This window comes from Doryrhamphus excisus, chromosome 10, assembly GCF_030265055.1.
Source record: "Doryrhamphus excisus isolate RoL2022-K1 chromosome 10, RoL_Dexc_1.0, whole genome shotgun sequence".
Classification (NCBI taxonomy): Eukaryota; Metazoa; Chordata; class Actinopteri; order Syngnathiformes; family Syngnathidae; genus Doryrhamphus; species Doryrhamphus excisus.
In genome coordinates this window covers 5,472,969-5,497,286 of record NC_080475.1, presented here as the reverse complement: position 1 = coordinate 5,497,286, position 24,318 = coordinate 5,472,969, and the positions used below count along the sequence as shown (strand labels likewise).

General features: G+C 39.9%; 5 protein-coding genes across 7 annotated transcripts in view; 3 read left to right on the top strand and 2 right to left on the bottom strand.

Moving 5' to 3' along the window:
• The window catches only part of LOC131136600 (ATP-dependent translocase ABCB1-like), a 110,388-nt gene that overhangs the window by 48,695 nt on the left and 37,375 nt on the right, over window positions 1–24,318 (top strand). The window lies entirely within an intron of this gene.
• Window positions 1,704–3,035, bottom strand: LOC131136608 (type-2 ice-structuring protein-like). 2 transcript variants are annotated; one of them, XM_058083666.1, is made up of 7 exons: window positions 2,915–3,035; window positions 2,740–2,832; window positions 2,544–2,659; window positions 2,324–2,440; window positions 2,128–2,236; window positions 1,955–2,038; window positions 1,704–1,850 (listed from the first exon to the last, which is right to left on the bottom strand). In XM_058083666.1, exons 2-6 carry the CDS (start codon window positions 2,792–2,794, stop codon window positions 1,971–1,973), a joined length of 465 nt encoding a protein of 154 aa, XP_057939649.1. In that variant the 5' UTR covers window positions 2,795–2,832; window positions 2,915–3,035; the 3' UTR covers window positions 1,704–1,850; window positions 1,955–1,970. The 2 variants fall into 2 exon arrangements, with proteins under 2 accessions (XP_057939649.1, XP_057939650.1); XM_058083667.1 differs by having other exon boundaries at window positions 1,724–1,847.
• LOC131136606 (type-2 ice-structuring protein-like) lies at window positions 4,558–5,763 on the bottom strand. Its single transcript, XM_058083664.1, has 7 exons — window positions 5,689–5,763; window positions 5,514–5,606; window positions 5,337–5,452; window positions 5,122–5,238; window positions 4,944–5,052; window positions 4,750–4,826; window positions 4,558–4,645 (listed from the first exon to the last, which is right to left on the bottom strand). Exons 2-6 carry the CDS (start codon window positions 5,566–5,568, stop codon window positions 4,759–4,761), a joined length of 465 nt encoding a protein of 154 aa, XP_057939647.1. The 5' UTR covers window positions 5,569–5,606; window positions 5,689–5,763; the 3' UTR covers window positions 4,558–4,645; window positions 4,750–4,758.
• LOC131136611 (type-2 ice-structuring protein-like) lies at window positions 8,477–10,620 on the top strand. The gene is made up of 5 exons (XM_058083669.1): window positions 8,477–8,632; window positions 8,753–8,853; window positions 8,926–9,048; window positions 9,145–9,253; window positions 10,422–10,620. Exons 1-5 carry the CDS (start codon window positions 8,578–8,580, stop codon window positions 10,490–10,492), a joined length of 459 nt encoding a protein of 152 aa, XP_057939652.1. The 5' UTR covers window positions 8,477–8,577; the 3' UTR covers window positions 10,493–10,620.
• On the top strand, window positions 14,000–24,126 carry LOC131137642 (ATP-dependent translocase ABCB1-like). The gene is made up of 19 exons (XM_058085820.1): window positions 14,000–14,051; window positions 15,149–15,197; window positions 15,278–15,469; window positions 15,775–15,946; window positions 16,034–16,158; window positions 18,254–18,425; window positions 18,513–18,626; window positions 19,687–19,795; window positions 19,880–20,007; window positions 20,485–20,688; window positions 20,763–20,933; window positions 21,029–21,190; window positions 22,301–22,474; window positions 22,544–22,690; window positions 22,751–22,855; window positions 23,064–23,141; window positions 23,705–23,788; window positions 23,912–24,028; window positions 24,070–24,126. Exons 1-19 carry the CDS (start codon window positions 14,000–14,002, stop codon window positions 24,124–24,126), a joined length of 2,412 nt encoding a protein of 803 aa, XP_057941803.1.

Genomic DNA, 24,318 nt, shown 5'->3' with positions numbered 1-24,318 from the left:
ATCAAAGCTATACCAGGGTTGTCGTTCGAGAAGATCAAAGCAGGTGTGTTTGATGGCCCACAGATTCGAACCCTCATTCTGATGATCAGTTTGTTACCAAGATGACCGCCTTGGAGAGGGCAGCATGGTTATTCTTTGTGGCAGTCGCTTAGAACTTCCTTGGAAACAACAAGGCAGAGAACTACAATGAACTTGTGAACAGAATGCTCCTCGCTTTTCGTGCTCTCAGGTGCAACATGAGCATCAAGCTTCATTTCTTGAACAGCCACCTTGACCAGTTCCCTGAAAACCTGGGGGCTGTGAGTGACGAACAAGGAGAGCGGTTCCACCAAGACCTAAAGATCATGGAAGAACGCTACCAAGGTCGCTGGGACAAAAGTATGATGGCCGACTACTGCTGGAGTATTAAACGAGATTGCCCAGATGAAGTGTACAAACGCAAAAGTTACAAACGCAAATTCCTGCCTGACTAAAATACTGTACTGACAGAAAGTGATAAGCGTTATTAGCTGTGATTGACTCTTATCTGAAGAACGTTGTAAATTATGCTCATCTCACGTTGCGATAAAGACTGTTTTCTGAGAAACGCTTCCAGAAAAACATATGGCACTTCTATCAATGGTGTACTTTAATCTAAAATCACATTTTAATGTTCTGTTTCTTTTGCCTTGTTAAATATACTGATTTGTGGCTGACATTGCAATATCCTATAATAATGCTCGATTTTTTTCTATTTTTAATAAAAATTAAAGATTGCATAAAATCTGTAGCTTGCAGAAAAAAACTAACTTCAGATTTGAACTCAGCACACTTAAATTGACTAAAAACAAGTCTTACTTTAAATGCAACATTTTGAGTGTTCCCCAGTGTAATCAGCATATTGTTTTTTCAGCAAAAGAGCCAATATCAGATATCCCTAATAACAATATTAATAATAATAATAATAATAATAATAATAGGCATATTGGTTTTTCAGCAAAAGAGCCAATATCAGATATCCCTAATAATAATAATAATAATAATAGTAATAATAATCAGCATATTGTTTTTTTCAGCAAAAGAGCCAATATCAGATATCCCTAATAATAATAATAATAATAATAATAATAATAAGCATATTGTTTTTTCAGCAAAAGAGCCTATATCAGATATCCCTAATAATAATAATAATAATGATAATAATAAAAATAATCAGCATATCGTTTTTTCAGCAAAAGAGCCAATACCAGATACCCCTAATAATAATAATAATAATAATAATAAATAATAATGATAATAATAATAATAATAATCAGCGTATGGGTTTTTCAGCAAAAGAGCCAATATCAGATATCCCTAATAATAATAATAATAATAATAATAATAATAATAATAATAATAATAACAGTGTGGCTTGGTTAAAACCAACTTCATATTAGATATAAATGGTACCTTGTTGGTACATTTGGAGTTTAAGTACATGCTAAGCTTTGCCTTTTTAGCTGTTTTTGTATCTTTAAAATGCATTAAAAAATGCATACACGTTTGTGTCTCACATAAGAATTGTGGGTGATGGTAAAAATCCCTTGAAAATGCAGTTTTCCTTCAAGTTTATAAGTTATTTTTTTCTTTTTTGCTTCAGTGCCCACTGGTGCATCAATAGAAGCCTAATTGATAAAAAAAAAAAAAAAAACAGATTCAAGAGGCATGTTGTTTCTGTTCAATGTGTTTATTTTTACAAATGATGCCTCGGTTACATGTCAGTCACAGCAAAAAAAAACAAAAAAACTAAACAAAACAGTTGGTATAATCCTCCATGCATACTTCCATAGTCTTGTACTCGTATGGGTCCAGGTCAGTCTTTGGTCCTCCTATTGAAAAGAAGAAAGTTGCTGATTAAAATGCATGAGACTGCAAAAAACAGTGTACTGTACATACCTGTACAGTATGTACATACTGTATACAGTATACATACCTGGAGTATAAAGAGTCTAAAGATGCCTTGCACATACATATGGTAGTAAAGTATCACAGGCGACGTCATCCCAGCATTTACCAACTGCAAGCAGAATATAGTTGGAAGTATTTCTCTATGAAAGATACATACTATGAAAAGTACTTTCAAAGTCATCAAATACTGTCATGTACCTTGACTGTTTGTCTGGATGCAGCACTCTGGCAGTGTGTTGTCTGGTTTTTCTGGACACCAGACGGTGTTAGTCATGGCCGTACCATCGATCCAGAAAAAGGATCCAGGCTATACGAGCGGGGAATCAAGTTCAATATCAAAATATTCTAAAAAAAAAAAAAAAAAAAGTAAAACTAAAGAAAATTTTGTTGATACCGTTTGGCAACCTGAGCCTCCGATCCATGTTTCGGACTGAGTCAAAGTCTGGAGGAATTTATGCTCGTCATCATTATGGATTGATACCAGGTTCCCACCCATGGTCTGGCATTGTACCTGCGGTGGGTACATCCGGAGAAACATGTGTCTTACACAGCAAAGCCGTCTAAAAGCATCATATAATAATAATAATAATAATAATAATAATAATAATAAGCACCTCAGCATCAGCCCAGTTCTTGGTGGAGGACTCAAAGTAGTAACAGCGATTGTTGTGTTGTTTCCAGTTGGCTGGACAAGTTGCCACGTTTGTATGAGGATGGTCTCCAGCTGGATCTAGTGTGCACAAACAGGAAGGATGTGTGGTGCGTTCAAGGCAACCCGACCGACTAGCGCATCAAGACCCGGGTACTCACCATCAGCTGTAGCCAGTGCCACCATGGCACAAACAACTAAAGACACAGTCAGCATCTCGGTGAAGACGTTGAAGACGATGAGGACTGAGGAACCTATGAAGTCATACAAAAGACTTATTGAGTCATGGCAATCTGCGAGAGAGAGAGAGCAGACAAAAAGGGTGCGAGTGCAAACCTGGCGGGTAAGAGCTCCTTGATGGTGGGTGGCGCTTGTCAACCTGAGCTGCTCTTATATACTGTCACTTCACCTTCATCAGCTGCCCTTTGTTTATTCATGCCTGGCATATCATAAGACTTTGAGCCCTGTCAACAAATCAAAGGGCATTGTGTACAAACACGACTTTACCGTAAGGAAAAAAAAAAAATGGGTAAACATGACAAAGTCAAACAATAATCCGCTCTTGATGGCTGCTGTGTTTACTCGTGAGGGCTGGAGTCCATCCCAGCGGAACGATCTAATCCGACTCTAATGAATGAAATGATTTTAAATCACAATGTACAGTATATTTATTTTTAGACGACTATTATGAAAAAGCTGTCAATCCGCTGCATCGATCCATGGAGATTCAAACCCTCAATCTCCTGACTGCGGAGCCAACATGATAACAAGTCATCCACCGTGCAGCCACGCTGCCTGCCAATCTCAGTTGTTCCGAACTGTTGACCCCCAAGTACTTTTGTATCTCTTCTCCCCGTAACCTCACTCATCCGCTTGGGTTCCTCACCTTTCCGAGGCTAACCTCCACTTTTCTAGCATCTCCTCCGGGTGGTCGATGCTCTCGCTACAAATCCCGACGTCATCTACAAACATCGTAGTCCATGGAGGTTCTAGTCTAAGCTCATCTGTCAGCCTGGTAAATCACCATAGCAAACAAGAAGGGGGCTCAGAGCTGATCCCTGATGCAGACCCACCTCCATCAAACAGGAAGTACGATGTGTGGGATAAATGTGTGTCAACAAAACATTTAGGGAGCGTTCACACTTGTGATTCCGGTCTCTGGTCTGGAGCAAAAAAATGAAATATTTGCTGAATGCTAATATGCTAATAATAAAGAAAAACATGAATGCAAAAATATGCTTGCTGACTATTGTTTTAAATAATGGCCCATAGTTTGAGAAAAAGATTTCCTGTAATTATTATAGAAAAAAACGCATTTCAACCTGCGATTAATTCCAAGTTAACTATAGACAAAATGTGATTAATCACAATCAAATAATTTAATCGTTAGACAGCCCTAATGATTTTACTTTTATATGACGTTTTAGCGAAAAGGTACATAAAAAATGGCCACGCAGTGAAAATGCGCAGGTAAAAAAAATGGCAACTTTGGGGGGGGGGGGGGGGGGGGTAGCAGACACACATTCTCATTTGTGTTTCACATTTCATTTTTTTTTTTAAGGCTTTAGATATACATGACTGGTGCATACTGAAGTGTGTCTTTTTTTACCTGTTTTTATATCTTTAGAATGCACAGAAAAGAGAAAAAAAATGAACAAAAATGTAGATTTCCATTACATTTTTATGCACAGTTAGCTTCCTTTGTTTTTTTTTTAAAGTACATGCTTAAAAAAAAAAGAAAAAAAAAAGAAAATACATGCTTAGCGTCGCCTTTTTAACTGTTTTTGTATCTTTAAAATGCATTCAAAAAGGCATATGTGTTGGTGTCTCATATAAGAATTGTGGGTGATGGTAAAAATACCCCGAAAGTGCAGTTTTCCTTCAAGTTCATAAGCTACATTTTTTTTCTTTTTTTGCTTCAGTGCCCACTGGTGCATCAATAAAAGCCAAATGAATTAAAAACAGATTCAAGAAGCATATTGTTTTTGCTCAATTATTTTATTTTCATACGAAAGCCTGCCTCCATAGTCTTCAACTCGTATGGGTCCAGGTCAGTCTTTGGTCCTCCTATTGAAAAGAAGAAAGTTGCTGATTAAAATGCATGAGACTGCAACAAACAGTGTACTGTACATACCTGTACAGTATGTACATACTGTATACAGTATACATACCTAAAGAGTCTAAAGATGCCTTGCACACACAAATGGCAGCAATGTGTCACAGGAGACGTCATCCCAGCATTTACCGGCTGTTAACAAAAATCAAGCGTCATAGTTGATCAGATTGACAAAGTATTTCTTTATGAAATATACCAATATACCAGGTCATGAACGATGGAAAAGTACTTCCAAATACTGTCATGTACCTTGACTGTTTGTCTGCATGCAGCACTCTGACAGTGTGTTGTCTGGTTTTTGCGGACACCAGAAAGTGTTAGCCATGGCCGTACCATCGATCCAGAAAAAGGATCCAGGCTATACGAGCGGAGAATCAAGTTCAATATCAAAACATTACAAAAAAAACTAAGGAAAACGTGTCGTTACCATCTGGCAACCCGAGCCTCCGATCCATGCTTGTGTCTGAGTCAAAGTCTGGAGGAATTTATGCTCGTCATCAGCGTGGATTGATACCAGGTTCCCACCCATGGTCTGGCATTGTGTCTGCGGTGGGTACATCCGGAGAAACATGTGTCTTACACAGCAAAAGCCGTCTAAAAGCATCATATCATAATAATAATAATAATAATAATAATAAGCACCTCAGCATCAGCCCAGTTCTTGGTGGAGGACTCAAAGTAGTAACAGCGATTGTTGTGTTGTTTCCAGTTGGCTGGACAAGTTGCCACGTTTGTATGAGGATGGTCTCCAGCTGGATCTAGTGTGGACAAACAGGAAGGATGTGTGGTGCGTTCAAGGCAACCCGACCGGTTACTCACCATCAGCTGTAGCCAGTGCCACCATGGCACAAACAACTAAAGACACAGTCAGCATCTCGGTGAAGACGTTGAAGACGATGAGGACTGAGGAACCTATGAAGTCATGCAAAAGACTTATTGAGTCATGGCAATCTGCAAGAGAGAGAGAGCAGACAAAAAGGGTGCGAGTGCAAACCTGGCGGGTAAGAGCTCCTTGATGGTGGGTGGCGCTTGTCAACCTGAGCTGCTCTTATATACTGTCACTTCACCTTCATCAGCTGCCCTTTGTTTATTCATGCCTGGCATATCATAAGACTTTGAGCCCTGTCAACAAATCAAAGGGCATTGTGTACAAACACGACTTTACCGTAATGAGGAAAAAATGGGTAAACATGACAAAGTCAAACAATAATCCGCAAATCATAACCTCGGGGTAAGTGCCAAGATGAGGGGTACGGGTAGAATTGGGATTCGGTCTTTTTAAGAATGCTTCTAATGCTATATACGATGTTACATTATTAAAGTTCCAATGCTAGAGTACTAGTCTATAATCAGTGGTAGTTACTACCTCGGAAACATATATTTAATAACTCAATACACTCATATGTGACTTTACCAGTCATCACTTGCACCCATTCATCATCACTAAAATTAATATATCTGCAATATGTCTGCTCCCGTGCAATATTATGTGTATATATCTTGTTAAACTGTCTTTTTTAAACTTGACTATTGCACTGAAAGGAGAAACTCTCCAATCTCGTTGTACATCACAAATACTTCAACTTGCTGATATAGTTCATCAGCTAAAAATAATGCATAAGGCTAAAAATAACCAATTAGCTAAAAATGTCCTCCAATACTTCTCTACAAGAGAGGAGAAATATGATCTCAGGGAAGAAGTACATTTAAAACACTTCTATGCTAGGACTACGTTATGCTAGCCATAGCATTTCAGTATGTGCAATCAAACTATGGAATGGATAATAAATACTACTACTAATAATAATAATAATAATAATAGCTAAATCCAAGGATGAAGAGTCTTGAACCAGTCATGATGTGCTATATATATCACTATATTGACACTTACTATGGTACCCATTATGGCATTGGATGCTCATATCACCTTCTACTTCGGTACAAAGTGCATTATTAAAAAACAACAACAACAAAAACCCTTAAACTATATTAGGAAAGCAGGAAGTGAACAGATGTAACAGTTACTGATTGTAAAAGTACCAGATGGAGGGGTAGGATTTAATAAGCTTTGCTTCTTCCTACTCCTTTTGGACATGTGGAACTGGGAACTGATTATGGGATGCATTCAATTGTAATCTGATGTATGTTCAAATGAAATAAAACCATTACCATTACCATTACATCTTGTATAATGACAAAGGCCATTCCATTCCATTCGAAATGCTTACTTCACTGAGAACTTCTGGAAAGAAATGTATTTATTCCTAACCTAATTGATCCGAATGTCCAGAAAAAAAATAATAGAAAAAGAAAATAGAAAAAAAATAGAAAAATAATAATAGCAATCACTGTACCGCCATTTCTTATTTCCTTTAGTAATATTAATATGACTTTAAAAACGACTTCTCCATATTTCTTCTGCAGAGGCAGAGTTCACTCGGACTGATGATTAACCGCTTCCAGTCCGTAGACGTCCTTGCTGCGATGCCAAGGTCAATGGAATATCTTGCCCCCCACCCCACAGGCAAACACCAGACAGGGTCAACATTTTCATTTACTGAAATTGACGAAGCGAACTTCGGGCGTGGATTGATCAGCAATCACCTGACACGTAGCACGGAATGATGCAAGCATCCCGTATTTGGACTTGGATCTCATTTGGAAAAATGGACCAATATGATATATTTTCTTCCAAAACACAGCATTTGGTAATAACTTTTACAATAGAAAAAAGTACTGGATACAGAAAAAGTGGAATAATAATAATAATAATAATAATAATAACAACAACAACAGGTTGCACGGTGGTCGTGTGGTTAGCGCGCAAACCTCACAGCTAGGAGACCCGAGTTCAATTCCACCCTTGGCCATCTCTGTGTGGAGTTTGCATGTTCTCCCCGTGCATGCGTGGGTTTTCTCCGGGTACTCCGGTTTTCCTCCCACATTCCAAAAACATGCTAGGTTAATTGGCGACTCCAAATTGTCCATAGGTATGAATGTGAGTGTGAATGGTTGTTTGTCTATATGTGCCCTGTGATTGGCTGGCCACCAGTCCAGGGTGTACCCCGCCTCTCGCCCCAAGACAACTAGGATAGGCTCCAGCACCCCAAAGACCCTCGTGAGGATAAGCGGTAGAAAATGAATAATAATAATAATAATAATAATAATAATGATAATAATAATAATAATAATGCTTCTATAGCTACATGCCTGTCTATAGACAGGCATAGACAAACACTAGCATTAGCACGTCATTAGCATTGACGCTACAGAGACACAAAGGTGGTCCAGGGTGTACCCCGCCTCTTGCCCCAAGACAACTAGGATAGGCTCCAGCACCCCCAAGACCCTCGTGAGGATAAGCGGTAGAAAATGAATGAATAATAATAATAATAATGCTTCTATAGCTACATGCTGTGTTATAGACATGCATAGACAAACACAGCTAATTAGCATTGATGCTACAGAGACGCAAAATGCTGTTTTCCCAGTGGGTCTTACAAAAAGTACTTTCCAAAACTTTCTAAATTCCTGCTTCAAGGAAAGATTTTAGCCAACGCACTTCCAGTATGCAGTTAAAATTGTTCAACAATACTATCATACCTTTTACAATATGTCCATTAATCCAAAATGTGCTGTTAATATATTAATACATAATATATAATTTACATAATGTACCGTTACAGGGTTCAATTTGGAATTCACAGGGAAAAAAACTTTTGTGTCACATGGAAGTTGAGGTTGCCGTGACTGCTGTGGACATTTTTTTTTCTAGATGGGCTGGAGTGGAGGGGGCATTGCCCTTTCATCTGATCTTCTGCTGGATTTGAACACAGCACACCAGGAGCACCGACTCTGTCCTAGAACGACGCCCTCAGCAGGCATGCTGGCAGCATCTCTCCTCGCTTGCGCCATGATGGCGTTAACCGCAGCTGACGGTGAGTCGGGCTTTTTCTTTTCTTTCTGCATTTTAATGCTATGAAAGGATGTAGCATACATCACCGTGAAATCCTTCTACTTGGAGTCCGACATATCAAAGTACTTATTCTGTTCCGCAGGACATATCCTGTCTAACAGTACTTGCCCTGGCGATTGGACTGATTTTGGGGAACGGTGTTTCCGTTTTATTCCTACACATATGATTTGGAGTACAGCTCAGGTAATCGGAATGTTTTTTTTCTGTATTCCTATTTTGTCAGCTGGTATCTTGTTTCCTGTTTTTTTTCCGCAGAGACATTGTCAGTCCATGGGGGCAAACCTGGCATCAATACACAACATTAAGGAGGTAGAGTTGATCCACCGCATGGCAGCCAATGACACGGCCGTGTGGACCGGAGGCTCGTCTTGCCAGCAGGTAACTTCCACTGGTGCATTATTTCCTCACCAGTATGTTGACATGATGGGCTAAACCATGGAAGACTTTGTTTCTTTGACTTATTCTGTCGTGCAGAAGAATTTGTGGCTTTGGTGTGACGGAACAAAGCTAGACTATACGTACTGGTGTCCGGGTCACCCCATTGAGGACGCTGACAATTGCTGTCTGCATGTTTCTCCCAAAGGTGAATAAAATACACAGGTAGTATCGGGTCTTAATGACCCCCAATAATGCAAAAGTTTACTTCCATCCATTTATTTTCCGCTTATCCATGTGAGCACCAAATTGCGAAAACCTCCTCATGTTATGCTGAGTGACAGCTGAAGCTGTGTTAGGACCCCAAAATGCGCAAGCGTTGAGTTGCAAACATTTTTTTGGTAATGGTAATGTTTAATTTCATTAGAACATGCATCAGATTACAATTGAATGCATCCCATAATCAGTTCCCAGTTCCACATGTCCAAAAGGAGTAGGAAGAAGCAAAGCTTATTAAATCCTACCCCTCCATCTGGTACTTTTACAATCAGTAACTGTTACATTTGTTCACTTCCTGTTTTCCTAATAGAGTTTCAGTTTAACCACCCCCAATAATGCAAAAGTTTACTTCCGTTCATCCATCCGTTTATTTTCCGCTTATCCATGTGAGCACCAAATCACGAAAATGTTATGCTGGGTGACAGCTGAAGCTGTGTTAGGACCCCAAAATGCGCAAGCATTTTTTTATTACAAAAGGTACAAAATGTGTCAAGGCCGGGCTTCGTTGCTTTAAGGTTCGAACCCCAGGATGCAGAGAACAGGACCAAATGCAGGTAAACAATATTTTAGCTATTATTGCAGCAGAAGGAAAAGCAACTCAAGTATCAGACAGACAAACAACAAGGACCCCCCCACCAAGGGAGAAGCACACACCTGAACTAAATACACACTGAAATTAGGGACAGGTGTGGGTGATTAGGGCAACCGAGGCAGACGCGGGAAAACAGGAAGTCATATACAAAAATAAGAGCATGCAAAACGGAACCCAAAGCCCAAGAAGGTAACTTCAGGGCATGACAGGATGTCCAATTTTGGCCAAAACACTTCCAGTATACAGTTGAATTTGTTGAACAATACTATCATACGGCACCTTTTATGATCATATCATATCACGTTGTACTATTAAGTGTAGAGTTACAGTGTACATTATATGAAAAAAAGTGTCTAAAGTACACAATAGCGCTTCTTGGAGCCAACGTGCTTGTTGGCCAAACACGGCTTATTGAAAAACACTTATCATACGGCACCTTTAACAGCCTTAATCAGAATGTCCGCCACAAATGTTGACTTAAATGATCGCTTTTGGTTGTTTGCAGATGGAAAATGCTGGGTAGAGTTTGCGTGTAACAACCTGCTCCCATCAATCTGCGTCATGAATCGGCCTTAACTGCAGAAGGACCCGGCACAGAAGCATGGAGTAACGGAAAGAAACCGGCAGTGTTTGTCTGAAGAAATAAAACATCTGTCTATCTGCCATTCATGGGTGCTGTTTCTGGCGAATTTTGGCGAATTAAAAATAAATTTCTCCGCAAGTTTCATGTCAGTATTGTCACGGTTCGGCATTTCTGTGTTACGATGCGGAGAGCAGGACCAAATGCAGGTAAAAAAAAATATATATATATGTTTTTGCAACAATTGCAGCAGCAGGAAAAAAGCAACTCAGACAGCAGAAGGACAAACAACAATGATCCCACACAGGGAGAAGCACACACCTGAACTAAATACACACTGGAATTAGGGACAGGTGTGGGTGATTAGGGGCAACCGAGGCACACGAAGCAAAACAGGAAGTCCAATACAAAATAAGTGTCAAAAACGGAAACCAAAGCCCAGTCTGAAACTCAAACCAACTGTCACGTGGTAACCCACACAGGGCGTGACAAGTATGACAACAAACGACAACAACAATCTTAAACATATCGTTAAATTAAGTATGCAATCCCTTTTTTTTCACCTAAAGAATGTAAGAATGAACACCAATACCGACTAGCATATGTAAAAAAAAAATAATATAATGAGAATTGTCTTTCGGCATGGCGTTGTTAGATGATGTGTTCAAGCGACGCAAACAACAGAAAATAAATACAGTAAACCTCGGATATATCGGATTCAATTGTTCCCACTGGTTTTGTCCGATATAAGTGAAATCCGTTATATACGTATACCGGAAAATGTCCGTTTTACGCATATATGGGATTTATATCCGGTATATGCGTAAATGGGATTTTATCCGTTATAAAAAGGCACTTCCTTGACTATGTTTCCAATGTACCTGGACGCGCAGGCAACGCTGCAAACGCTGCAAATGACGTCGTATAGCGGCCTGTCACGATTCGGCGAATCGGAGCGCCACGATGCGGCCATCCGATATATGCGAGGGAAATTTCATGGAAATGCATTGGAACGGGACTGGAGATTTTGTCCGAAATAGGCGAAATCCGTTATAAAAAATCCGATATATGCAATGAATTTTTATTGGAAATGCATTACAGAAAAATCGGTTCTTTTTTATCTGTCCGTTGTGAGCGAATTTCCGATATATCCGAGTCCGATATATCCGAGGTTTACTGTATAAATATTTGTCTATTTATTAGGGCTGTCAATTAAAATATTTGATTTGATTAATCACATTTTTTTGTCCATAGTTAACTCACAATCGCATTTAATCACAGATGGGAATATGTTTTTATCTATGATAAGTAGGGTAAATATCTTTGTGGTAAACGATTGGATGTGCAACTACAACGATAATTACATAAACTTTTATGTAAAGGGATATCAATTTGGAAAATTTGGGCCATTATTTAAAAAAATACAGTCAGCAAACATATTTTGGTATTATTATTTTTCTTTTTTATTATTATTATTTCTTTACAATTAGCCATGTTAATTGTGTATGAAAATATTTGCCGGCGTTAAAGGGGAACTTCAGTTAACGCGTTATTAACGTTAATGTTAACTTTGACAGCCCTACTATTTATATTTGCGGGACTAATAAAGGCATATCATAATTATACGTATGATAAATGTATTTTCTTTTTTATTCAAATAATTTTAAATATTTTAATTAATTCAGTAACATGTTCTAACATTCTAAAATTTGCTGAATCAGCACGCAAGTAGCTACTGGATGCTAGATCCTAGAAGTCACTACATGATGCCACCGTTGAATTAGCATATCATTTGCATATGATATTTGAAAAAAAAAACATAACCTGGTAAGAAAGTCAACAAGATGTTTAGGTTTTACGCACGCAATTAGACTTTTGAATACGCTTGCATGCGTCACTGCTCTCCATTTTGTTGCATTTAGCATGACAGGAAATAACTAAGAACCACTGAATTAACATAACATTCCGACTGTGATTGACTGAATTGATCTTTCCTGCTCATATTTTCGGTTATATTTTGCGTTTAGTGTCATAAGCTTTAGGAAAACCCTGTGATTTTAGTAATCATTACCACAACAATTTAGCAATTAAAGACAGCACAAACAATGTTTCCAGTAACGTACGAATGTCCGATATTGGCTTTTTTGCCCTAAACTGACATGCCGATATTGTCCAATTGTATCAATTTCCGATACCGATATCAGCCCATACTGATATTTATCACATACTACAGTATTAATTGGCCCTGTACCCTAGAAACCGCCCATGAATGATACGGGAAAAGGCCGAATTGATACTGTGTCAAAGCCCAGGGCAGTGATACTGATGAAATATAGATTTTAACCATGTCCAGTATCAGCCCCCGTAGCTGTCCATTGCTTTGCAATCGTGCCTGTGAAACAACCAATCAGAGAACAGCTCACGAGCGTGAACACACAGCGTTTGTTTTGCTGTCGTCTGTGCTCTCGTCAAAATGTCAGCGGTTAAATAGTAAATAGTATAGTAAATATTAAATAGTACGTGATAATAAGCTCATGATTAAATAGTATGTGATAATAAGGTCATCACATGGTTTGTCTGGCGATAACCTATAAGTACAACATGACGTATCTCCTGTGGTGGAATGAACACATACTGTATACAGCATTTTTTTTTTAAATATCGATTTTCATGATCAGGAAAAATCCGATATCGCATTTTAATGCTGATATCGGGCCAATAATTATCGGCAGCGATATTTAGTCATTTGTGAATGTTACGTCACCGTGTTGACACACAATGCCAAATTGTCACAATACATACAAAACATTTAGTTATGTCAATGAAGTCAGGTTAAAAAAAAAAAACAGGGAGGGAACGGGTGTGTGCTCCGTGTGCGAGTCCGCCCGTCAAACAAAACCAAGCGATAGATTGGAGGGATGACATCCCAGAAGCACAGGAATTATTAATTTTTCTCTTTTACTTTACCCTCAGGTGGTCAGGTGTGACTCCTCGGTTGTGCTCCAGGACTACTAATTAATATACATTATAAAGAATGTATATATGAAATCTAAATTTGGACCATCAGCTTCTGACCAGACCCAGTTATGGCTGAAACGGAGGACCTGCGAAAGAACCAACAGGACATTTGTTTAAGGTAATGTCCTTATTTATGAGTTATCCATGAACCAGTTGTGCAGCTTTTCATATTATTTCAAAGAAGGAAAACAAATAGATTTCAGGCATGATTTCATATTTAAACCAGTGATCTCCGGAATGGTAAAAAGAAGAAAGACCAAAAAGAAAAGGTGCCCATCGTTGGCCCCGCTGAACTGGTACGTTCCCAGTCTCAAAATCCACTGCTTGCAAATAATATTCAACATTTGTTTTGTTTTTTTTTCCTCGTCAAATGAACACAGGTGAGGTTTGCAGATGGCGTAGATGTTGCACTCATGGTCTTGGGGACCTTGATGTCCATGGCTCATGGGTCTGTGTTGCCTATAATGTGCCTTGTGTTTGGCGACATGGCAGACCGATTCATACTCTACTCTGCGGCAACCGACATCATCAGCGGCAGTGAGTTGACAGAAGTGCTAACAAATATATTTTACAATCTAGCTAGCACATGGGTGGGCAAACTACGGCCCGGGGGCCACATCCGGCCCGCCAAGTGTTTGAATACGGCCCGCCCAATCTTTCCAAAGTATTTCATTTAAACTCAACATACAACCTGGCATCATGGCCTGAGCCAACCTTTTGATGGTTGTATCAATTTCGTTGTTTGACATGGTCTGTTGTTTACAAAGTGCTCCTGAAAAAAGAGACACAAGCACATAATAATAATAAAAATTAAAATAATAATTATATTATTATTATAACTATTATGATTATTAGATTTATTATATTAATGCTAATTATTATATTAATTATATATAATAATATTGTTATATTTGCATATTTTACATAATAATAATATAATAATTATTATTTTAATTTTATTTTAATTATTATAATATTTTATTATTTTTAAAATACTTAAATATAAATATAAAATAATAAATAATAATAGCAGATTGCGTGACAATTTTACAGATACAATAATACCAGGTGGACTGTTACGTGTAAAATATATAGTCTGCCCCCCCCGGAAATTTTGTTATATCAATGCGGCCCGCGAGTCAAAAAGTTTGCACATACTAACATAATAACTCCTTATTTCTAAAATCACAAATACTTCAACTTGCCGATATAGTTCATCTTCAAACTGTTAAAATAATGCATAAGGCTAAAAAAACAAGACCTCCGGAATGGGCGTTGGGAGCGCTGGCCACCTGGCCAAAAGCCCAGACTGTCGCCCGAGCGTTCAGGATGGCACGTAAAGGTTTTTTGATCTTCCAGAATCTGCACCTATTCAGCTGTATTTCTTTGGATTTTGTGATTCCGGTCTGTTTTAATGTATTACATGGTGGCTTGTTCTTGTTTGCCTGTCATACAGATTGGTTTCCTATTGTATTTTTTAACCGTGCGTATTTTTAACGTATTTTTTAATAGCTCTAATAGTTCTTTTAGCTACTACAAAAAATGTTGTGGTACCTTGATTTGTATACAGGTCAGTTTGTTGATGATGGGCATAAAGTTGGCGAATATTATAACCTTATCTTTTGTGGTTTTAGATTCCTCCATCAGAATTATGAACAGCACCTTCGAGGCGGACATAGACGTGTAAGACCAAGATCCTTTTACACTGACTGACTCACCTTTGATCATTTTGGGGTTTTTTTTTTTTTTCACATTGCATCCAGCATCTCCATCGACTACACCATCGGAGCGATCGTGGTGCTGGTGACCGCCTACATGCAGGTTGCCTTCTGGAGTTTGGCAGCCGGGCGGCAGGTCAGACGCATCCGCGAGCGTTTTTTCCAAAGCATCATGCGGCAGGACGTCGGCTGGTTTGATGTCAACAAAACGGGAGAGCTCAACACTCGTCTCACAGAGTGAGTAGCCTGTAATCGACACGCTCCTGTCCACTTCCTGTCATTCACTTCCTTTAAAAGACAAGCAGATACAAGTAATGACTTCCAAAAATGGCCAAAATTAGAGAAGGACAAAGAACAACGACATTGTGCGGAACTGGTCCAGTTAGATAAATTGGGAATTTTTCTTGGTTTCCATCCCCAAAGTGCTGGCATGTGTCAGGTTCAGTAGGTTGTTTTGGTTCTAGACCTGCTCCATGTTTAACGTACCTGTTAGAGATTGTTGTTCCAAACTTGCAATTCATGGCCATTTTGTGCATGTACAGCGACATCTATAAGATCCAAGAAGGTATTGGAGACAAACTGGGGATGCTGAGCCAGTCCTTTTCCACCTTCATCTTATCCCTCATCATCAGTTTCAGCAAAGGATGGAAGCTGACTCTGGTCATCCTGGCCATCAGTCCCTTGCTGGGTCTGTCAGCTGCTTTTTTCAGTAAAGTAAGCTTCTTCTTTTTCCAACCTGGCCTGGCTCCACCTGGAAAACAAGCGTCTTCCTACTCGGCTTCATTGCGTGTTTCTGCCAAGGTGCTGACGTCCTTCACTTCCAAAGAACAGGCCGCCTACGCCAAAGCCGGGGCCGTGGCAGAGGACGTGCTTTCTTCCATCAGGACCGTGTTTGCCTTCAGTGGTCAGCAGAGGGAGATTGACAGGTACGTGCCGGATGTTGTATTATGTAAGTCGATCCACAGCTGGAATGGTTTCAATAACTCGGCAAATGTGGAAGTTGTGGAAGAATAAATGGAATTGGTGCATTGGAAGATGTAAAAATCTGGCAAAACCAGTTTTTTTTGGTATGTTGAAAATAAATACTCTGGATTTCCTCAATGAGCTGAATGTGTTAATGTCAGGATGGTTTGACTCCAGGGAAAAATGTAGAACTTGGAAAAAATTGCCCATCCATTTTCAAAAGGAATCATGGAAAATGTGGAATTAGAGAAAAATGTAGGGATTTTTTTTTGGGAAGGTGTCAATTGTCCTGAATGAGCTGAGCAATATTTAGAATCGGTTGAGAAATGTTGAAGTACTTAACCAGTTTATAATACCGTATTTATGTGAAGACCCTTTCCACCAGAGTCATACCGTCTCGGGCGTCGCCTGGATCCACAAGATTCACGGTTGACAGGACACTCTGGCCAGAACAGAGCGACTGGGAAAAGGACAAGAACAAGGAATTCCTAACCCACGGTCAAACAGTCCTCATGATGATGAGAAAGGCACCCTCAAACTAAGTAGGCACTGGGGGGAATAGATGTAGTACTCCAACATCTGGAAGTAGGAACATGAAAAGTTGGAGAAATACTGTTAGCTGTACAAGTTAATCAACCAATCACAGCGGAGTGGGCATGCCCGGAGCCAGGCCGTGGGTGTGATAAATTAAAACTGACCATTTTGGAAATCCAAGAAAATACAGCTGGAATAGGTGCAGGTTCTGGAAGATCTAGAAAGCTTCCTGTGCTGGTTATTGTGTGTAGCTGCTCTACTCTCAATTAAAAAAGGCCGGGAAAATGAGCATAATCGGTCCCCTTTAAGGAAGCTGGGTAAACTTACTGAATCCAGGGGTCGGCAACCCAAAATGTTGAAAGAGCCATATTGGACCAAAAAAAAACAAATATGTCTTAAAAAAAGCCTTATAATGAAGGCAACACATGCTGTATGAATCTATATTAGCTATATTAGCCTACTATTAAAATGACTAAGTTGGCTACAAATACATAATTAGCATTCATAATTAAATGTTTATTTTCCCTGCAGCGCCTCCTGTAGGGAATGACGCACCACGTGACTACTCTGTTGTATGATGCCGCCTCAAGTTTAACTTTATTACAATATTAATAAATTATGTTTCATTGCTTTGATGCAATAAAGAAATTTTATTTTGAGGATTAGAAAAAACAACAAAAAAATGGATTTGGAATTAATAGTTTAAGTTTGATTTCCGTGTAAATAGATAGATAGATAGATAGATAGATAGATAGATAGATAGATAGATAGATAGATAGATAGATAGATAGATAGATAGATAGATAGATAGATAGATAGATAGATAGATAGATAGATAGACTCCCTTTATTGTCATTGCACAAAAACACAGTAGTGAAATTGCCAACGAAATGTCGTTGCCTGGCTCCCATATAATAACAGACACAAAAGAAGATAAGTAATAATAAATAATAATTATGTGGAGAATAAATAGATAGAATAGACACCAAATATGAACAACATAATGTAAAGTGCAGCGTGAACAGTAAATTGCCCAAATAATTTAAATAATTTAAATAAGCAAGTCAGCGCAAGGGTAAAACGCAGCTGCTGACGCAACCAACTTAGCTATCCTCGGACCCGAGCAACAAAACACAATAATATCCCTAAATGTCATTCCAAATATATTCTGACGAAAATCAGAAATCACGTCATAAAAACAGTTATTACCTGTTTAATGTGACTTTTGTTTTCGGACATGACTGGTCAGCTTCTCAACATCGGGCGTGTAAGATGAATGTTTGTCCTCCTGCAGAAAACATATTAAAACAAAAATTTTATTTCCCTCCCCCATCTTTTTCCATTTTTAAACATTTTTCAAAAATCTTCATGGAGTCCCGGGTTGCCGACCCCTTCGTGTTAATCCATGTGTTCTCATCCTGGATTGGGCTTTGTGCGACCAGTTAAACCCAGACGCTCTGTTTTTGAGTTGGATATGTGAATCCTACTTTCATGCTATTTTGGATTTGTTTGTTGTCCTTGAAGGTATCACAGCAACTTGGAGGAGGCTAGGAAAATGGGAATGAAGAAGGCATTAAGTTCAAGCATATCTTTGGCTTTCTCCTTCATGATGATCTACCTGTCTTACGCCCTGGCCTTCTGGTATGGGAGTACGCGTGTTCTGAGTAACGAGTACACGATGGGAACTGTACTTGCAGTGAGTAAAAACAGCGACGGTTTACTCCACTGAAACTAAATGGTTTGAATAGAAGTTTGACGCTAACAATAACGCATGTGGTTTAAGGTTTTATTTGCTTTGCTTCTTGGAGTGTTTGCGTTGGGCCAGACCGCACCAAACATCGAGGCCTTCGACGTTGCTCGAGGAGCCGCGTATACGGTGTACAGCATCATCGACAACGTAAGGAATTCGACATTCTCTCATGTCAACTTCATCCAACATTTACTTCCTGTAACTGAGTGTTTTTCAACCATTTTTGAGCCACGGCACGTTTTTTTGCATTGGAAAAATCTTACCAAATCTAACCAAAAATGTTACAAAATGTCACCATGACCTCACACGTGCATCAATAAGTCTATCGGAGGAACAAGGTAGGTGTTGCCACACGGACCAATATAATATTTCTGCCAGTCTTTACACCACAGACACTCGACAGTAGACAAGTTTTTACATGACCAGTTTTTCTCTTTCCGAATGACCTTTCGGGAAACAATGGTATCCATAGAAAAGAATATTCCAATCTCTTGTCTACATGCGCCGTGAAAATCAAACAGAATAGTCAATGGGGCATGCCCAGTAAAACGTAAACATCAACATCACGTGGTACCGTCTTCCCAAAGTTTTTCTTTCACTTGTTGGAATAACTCCGTATTGCCAGTTTTTCGTCTGCCCGGTCTTGAAATTTAGTTTGAATCAAAAACAAACTTTGCTTAGTCCAGTGCCGATTGCTGGCCTCCGTTTTTTAAAACTGAAGAACGTCTGGATCTGCGTGTTACGTCATATCTGAGCATGCCCTAAAAGAACGTACCCGGGATAAATTTAAACAGGGAAAAGATCAAATTCAATCTTGCTAATATTTTATAATTAAACTCAGGGCATGTTTTATATAGATATATATTTATATATAGTCTGACAGCTTTCCGTTTGAGCGGGTACAAGATACCTCAATCGGATCGCAAAAGGAATATTCCATCCCTGTTCAATTCTTTCCGTTTGAGCAAATAAACCAAAGTGAATTGGAATATTTGGGTCCATGTATACTATTGACATAATATTTGCAAATGATGATTAATAAATGTTAATTATAAAAAAAGTGATATTGGATAATTCCTCACGGCACACCTGACGGTTTCTCAAGGTACACTAGTGTGCCGCGGCACAGTGGTTGAAAATCACTGCTGTAACTGCGACATTGCAGCCTGGTGCGATTTCCCTTTAAGAGAAACATTTTACTTTCCAGAAACCCAGCATCGACAGCTATTCGGAAAGTGGCCTCCAGCCTGACTTCATCAATGGGAACATAGAGTTCAAGAACATCCACTTTAAATACCCCTCAAGGCCAGACGTCAAGGAAAGGCTTTCTAACAATTATTTTATAAATAGACTCACGTATGTACAGTGTATATATATTCACATTTGCATAACTCTCCTCCAGGTATTAAACAACATGTCCCTGAGCGTGAAGAGTGGACAGACCATGGCCTTGGTAGGAAGCAGTGGCTGTGGAAAAAGCACCAGCATCCAGCTGTTGCAGAGGTTCTACGATCCTCAGGAGGGATCTGTATGTACATATTTATAAAGCTTTATGCAAAAAAAAAAAAGACCGGATAGTCTAGATCTAGCCACAATAGATCTACATACGTACACCGCAGGTCAAACCAGTCCAACATAAGAAATATTAAAAAGTCTTCTCCAAAGCTCACATACTTTGTCTTACTCTTTGTAGCTCAGAACCGGACTTGACAAAGTAAGTTGAAAACCACCGTCGCAGGTACCGGTGAATTCTGTTTAGGGAAAGTAGCTTTTGCATTATGACCACAAAACCTGGTTTTGTTGAGCCGTTTTCATAGTATACCCCCTCAGTCGACACTACAGCGACATGGCAAAGCAAACCAATCCATCACCAAATGTCAACATAAAAAAAAAATATCTACGTTTTCATAGTATACCCCCTCAGTCGACACTACAGCGATATGGCAAAGCAAACCAATCCATCACCAAATGTCAACATAAAAAAAAAATGTCTTCCTTTTGGTAGATATCTATCGGCGACCACGACATCCGTTCTCTGAATATCCGCTACCTGCGAGAGATGATCGGAGTGGTGAGTCAAGAGCCCATCCTTTTTGCCACCACCATCGCAGAGAACATCCGATACGGCCGACTTGACGTGACGCAGCAGGAGATAGAGCAAGCTGCCAAGGAGGCCAACGCCTACGACTTCATCATCAACCTTCCTGATGTATGACTTTTATATTTACTTACTTACTTGCCATCATACGTTCCAATCATGTGACTGTTGTTATCCCTGAGCAGAAGTTTGAGACGCTGGTCGGGGAACGAGGGACTCAGATGAGCGGAGGGCAAAAACAGAGGATTGCAATTGCTCGGGTGCTAGTCCGGAACCCCAAAATCCTTCTGCTAGATGAAGCAACATCTGCTCTGGATGCTGAGAGTGAGACTATTGTACAGGCGGCACTGGACAAGGTACAAACATACATTCAGGCACATATTGGGGCATTCCTTAGACCTCAAGTACACAGTATGAAGTATAGTTTGAGAAAATTAGATTTTCTGTGCAGGCCAGACTGGGTCGTACCACCATCATTGTGGCCCATCGTCTCTCAACTATCATAAACGCTGACATCATCGCCGGCATAGAGAACGGAGAGGTCGTGGAGTTGGGGACTCATAGCCAACTGATGGAAAAACACGGGCTTTACCACAATCTGGTCACTATGCAGGTAACGTTTGAAAAAAAAATTCTACAAGCAGATTGTTAGGATTCACACATGGGTAGAATACGCTCCACGGATAGTTCCATTCGTGGATGTCCAATTCTGTGGTTGTATGAGCACAGACTTTGGGCAATTTGGATGCCCCCTGACTTCTTCTCATCACCTGATTGACAGCTGTCCATCTGTTCGATCGTCAGTGTGAGCTAACCGTGGCGGACATTACCTGAACCGAACTAGCCGCCATCTCCAACTCCAACAATGACGTTTTCCGTACAAAATGCGGATAAATCAGGAAAACTAAGACGCTATCGGTCGTATAAGAAGCTTAACTCAAATGTTACTAAACTTTAACAGGTCAGATGTTTATGGACTTGTAGACCACATCCTGTATATATGATTGTAGTCATTACATCTATTATATATTTACCATAAATGCACTTACTCTGTTCCAAGTTCAATGATGGACGAGGTAGCTAGCTGTCAATCTGGTGGGTCCATCCTTCCATCACTTAAGCCGCTTATCCTCACTCGGGTCACGGGGGGTATGCTTGAGCCTGAAAGAGTCTGGGGGGGGGGGGGGGGGGGGGGGGGGGGTTTGGCGGTTCTCGACTTTAGTCACATTTCTAAGACCATACACTTTCTCACAACATTCATTCATTTTATCCTCACGAGGGTCGCGGGGGGTGCTGGAGCCTATCCCAGCTGTCTTCAGACTGGTGGCCAGCCAATCACAGGGCACATATAGACAAACAACCATTCACACTCACATTCATACCTATGGACAATTTGGAGTCGCTAATTAACCTAGCATGTTTTTGGAACGTGGGAGGAAACCGGAGTACCCGGAGAACAAGGGAAACTCCAGACAGAGATGGCAGAGGGTGGGATTGAACTCGGGTCTACTAGCTGTGAGGTCTGCACGCTAACCACTCGACCACCGTGTAACCTTATTATTATTATTATTAACTTATTATTGTTATTATTATTATTATTATTCCACTTTTTCCGTATCCAGTACTTTTTGACCGCTGTGCAGCCGTTTCATAAAATATTTGGGCAATTTTTATATTTACAGAACAATCAATCTTGTCTTCTCCTTTCACCTCCATTTTGTAGACCTTTGAGAAAGACAAGCAGCAGTCTGACAAGCAAGATAAGAACCCACAATCCAACAATTCATCTGAACCTAAACCTCATAGGAGGAAGTCTAGAAGAGGTTCTTCCTTTTCAGATTCGGAAGGAAAGAAAGAAGAGAAAGAAAAGCTGGTGGATCCCAAAGATGAGACGGAGGTAGGATTGCCAAGAATATTCCCCAACAACAAAAGCGGTTGACTTAGATCTTGCTTCTGCGTTCCCCAGTGTGAAAACGTACCACCAGTGTCGGTCCTCAAAGTGATGCGTTACAACGTTCCCGAGTGGCCTTACATTTTGCTGGGTCTGATCTCTGCCAGCATCTATGGAACAATCCATCCTATCTACTCTGTCATCGTGTCCAAGTTTATCAGCGTAGGTCACCACTAAATAACATTTATTTTCGGAAAATAAATCAGTCTTCCAATCTTTCAGGTGTTTGCTGAGCCTGATCACGAGACTATCAGAAAAAACACTGAATTCCTTTCCATTATGTTCATGGTGCTTGGATTTGCATCTTTTTTCACGTTGTTGCTAAAGGTAAGCATGAACGCAGACTCGCAGACTTCAACTACAAAACAACAAATTGGGGGCCCACTTAACACCTACGCACTAGCTAGGTGTTAATCGGGATAATCATGCACACCATGACCTCTACATGTCCTTGGTACCAGTGAAAAAGGTTCACACTGTGATGTACAGTATGTCAATCATGTCAATGTCCTAGCGTGTCTGTCGTTTTAAACAGGGTTTCTGTCTTGGTAAGTCTGGAGAGATCCTGACCATGAAACTGAGACTTGCATCGTTCAAGGCCTTGATGAGGCAGGTAGGTGGCAACGCTACATCAACGCTACACGACATCGTAAGTTTCGTTTTCCGATGCCGTGTATCGAATTGAATAATTGTGTCAGTACACTTGAACAAGTACACTGGGTATAGTAATGGTAATGGTTTTATTTCACTTGAACATGCATCAGATAACTGTTACATTTGTTCACTTCCTGCTTTCCATTATACAGTTTAGGGTTTTTTTTGTTTGTTTGTTTTTTTTAATAATGCACCTCGTACTGAAGTAAAGTTTGTTTTTGATCCAAGCTAAATTTCAAGACCGGACGAAGGAAAAACGGAGTTATTCCAACAAGTGAAAGAAAAACTCTGGGAAGTCGGTATCACGTGATGTTGATGTTTACGTTTTACTGGGCATGCCCCATTGACTATTCTGGTTGATTATAGCGGCGCATGTAGACAAGAGATTGGAATATTCCTTTCTATGGATACCATTGTTTTGGGAAAGGTCATTCGGAAAGAGAAAAACATGGCTACTGATTGGCCAGCTTTCTGATGTAATGTCCCTGATCACCTTGGAGGACCGGTTTTGATCTCTTGTAGGACATCGGCTGGTTTGATGACCCGAGACACAGTGTTGGAATCCTAACGACAAGGCTGGCCTCAGACACTGCTCAAGTCCAAGGGGTAAGAAATATCGATTCCTTTACTTACAGATGTAAAGTACAATACTAGTACCTGGTACTTGTTGTCCGTTTGCAGTTATATAAAATACGTAAGGTTCTTTTACCCCCGTCCATGTCTACTCAGGTTACTGGACTACGTTTGGCCACCATGATCCAGAATATTGCCAACCTGGGAACTTGTCTGATTCTGGCCTTTACGTACGGCTGGAAGCTGACTCTGGTCGTACTCATCATAGTGCCCGTCATGATAGTGGGCGGAGCTATAAAAATCCGTTTGTTAAGTGGGCAAGCCGCAGGGGAAAGAAAGGAGCTGGAGAAAGCTGGAAAGGTGAGGATTGAGCGACCATCGTTCTGTTCAAGTCCATCCTTTTCCGAGTGTCATGAGTTGATCGATTGTGTGTCCCGGCAGATTTTTACGGAAGCCATCGAAAATATCCGTACCGTTGCGTCTCTCACCAGGGAGCCCAAGTTTGAATCTTTGTACCACAAGAACCTCGAAATTCCATACAAGTATTCCTCCTCACTCGTCTT

Bases quoted from the DNA above. Each gene is read 5' to 3' on its own strand.
- LOC131136608 (XM_058083666.1), bottom strand. From the start codon at position 2,794: ATGCTGACTGTGTCTTTAGTTGTTTGTGCCATGGTGGCACTGGCTACA. The intron at 2,660-2,739 runs GTGAGTACCCGG...TGTGCACACTAG, and splicing joins GGCACTGGCTACAGCTGATG to ATCCAGCTGGAGACCATCCT. The intron at 2,441-2,543 runs GTGCTTATTATT...TACCCACCGCAG, and splicing joins AGAACTGGGCTGATGCTGAG to GTACAATGCCAGACCATGGG.
- LOC131136606 (XM_058083664.1), bottom strand. From the start codon at position 5,568: ATGCTGACTGTGTCTTTAGTTGTTTGTGCCATGGTGGCACTGGCTACA. The intron at 5,239-5,336 runs GTGCTTATTATT...TACCCACCGCAG, and splicing joins AGAACTGGGCTGATGCTGAG to ACACAATGCCAGACCATGGG. The intron at 4,827-4,943 runs GTACATGACAGT...TTTTGTTAACAG, and splicing joins CATGCAGACAAACAGTCAAG to CCGGTAAATGCTGGGATGAC.
- LOC131136611 (XM_058083669.1), top strand. From the start codon at position 8,578: ATGCTGGCAGCATCTCTCCTCGCTTGCGCCATGATGGCGTTAACCGCA. The intron at 8,633-8,752 runs GTGAGTCGGGCT...TCTGTTCCGCAG, and splicing joins GGCGTTAACCGCAGCTGACG to GACATATCCTGTCTAACAGT. The intron at 8,854-8,925 runs GTAATCGGAATG...TTTTTTCCGCAG, and splicing joins TGATTTGGAGTACAGCTCAG to AGACATTGTCAGTCCATGGG.
- LOC131137642 (XM_058085820.1), top strand. From the start codon at position 14,000: ATGGCAGACCGATTCATACTCTACTCTGCGGCAACCGACATCATCAGC. The intron at 14,052-15,148 runs GTGAGTTGACAG...TTGTGGTTTTAG, and splicing joins AACCGACATCATCAGCGGCA to ATTCCTCCATCAGAATTATG. The intron at 22,475-22,543 runs GTAGGATTGCCA...TGCGTTCCCCAG, and splicing joins ATCCCAAAGATGAGACGGAG to TGTGAAAACGTACCACCAGT.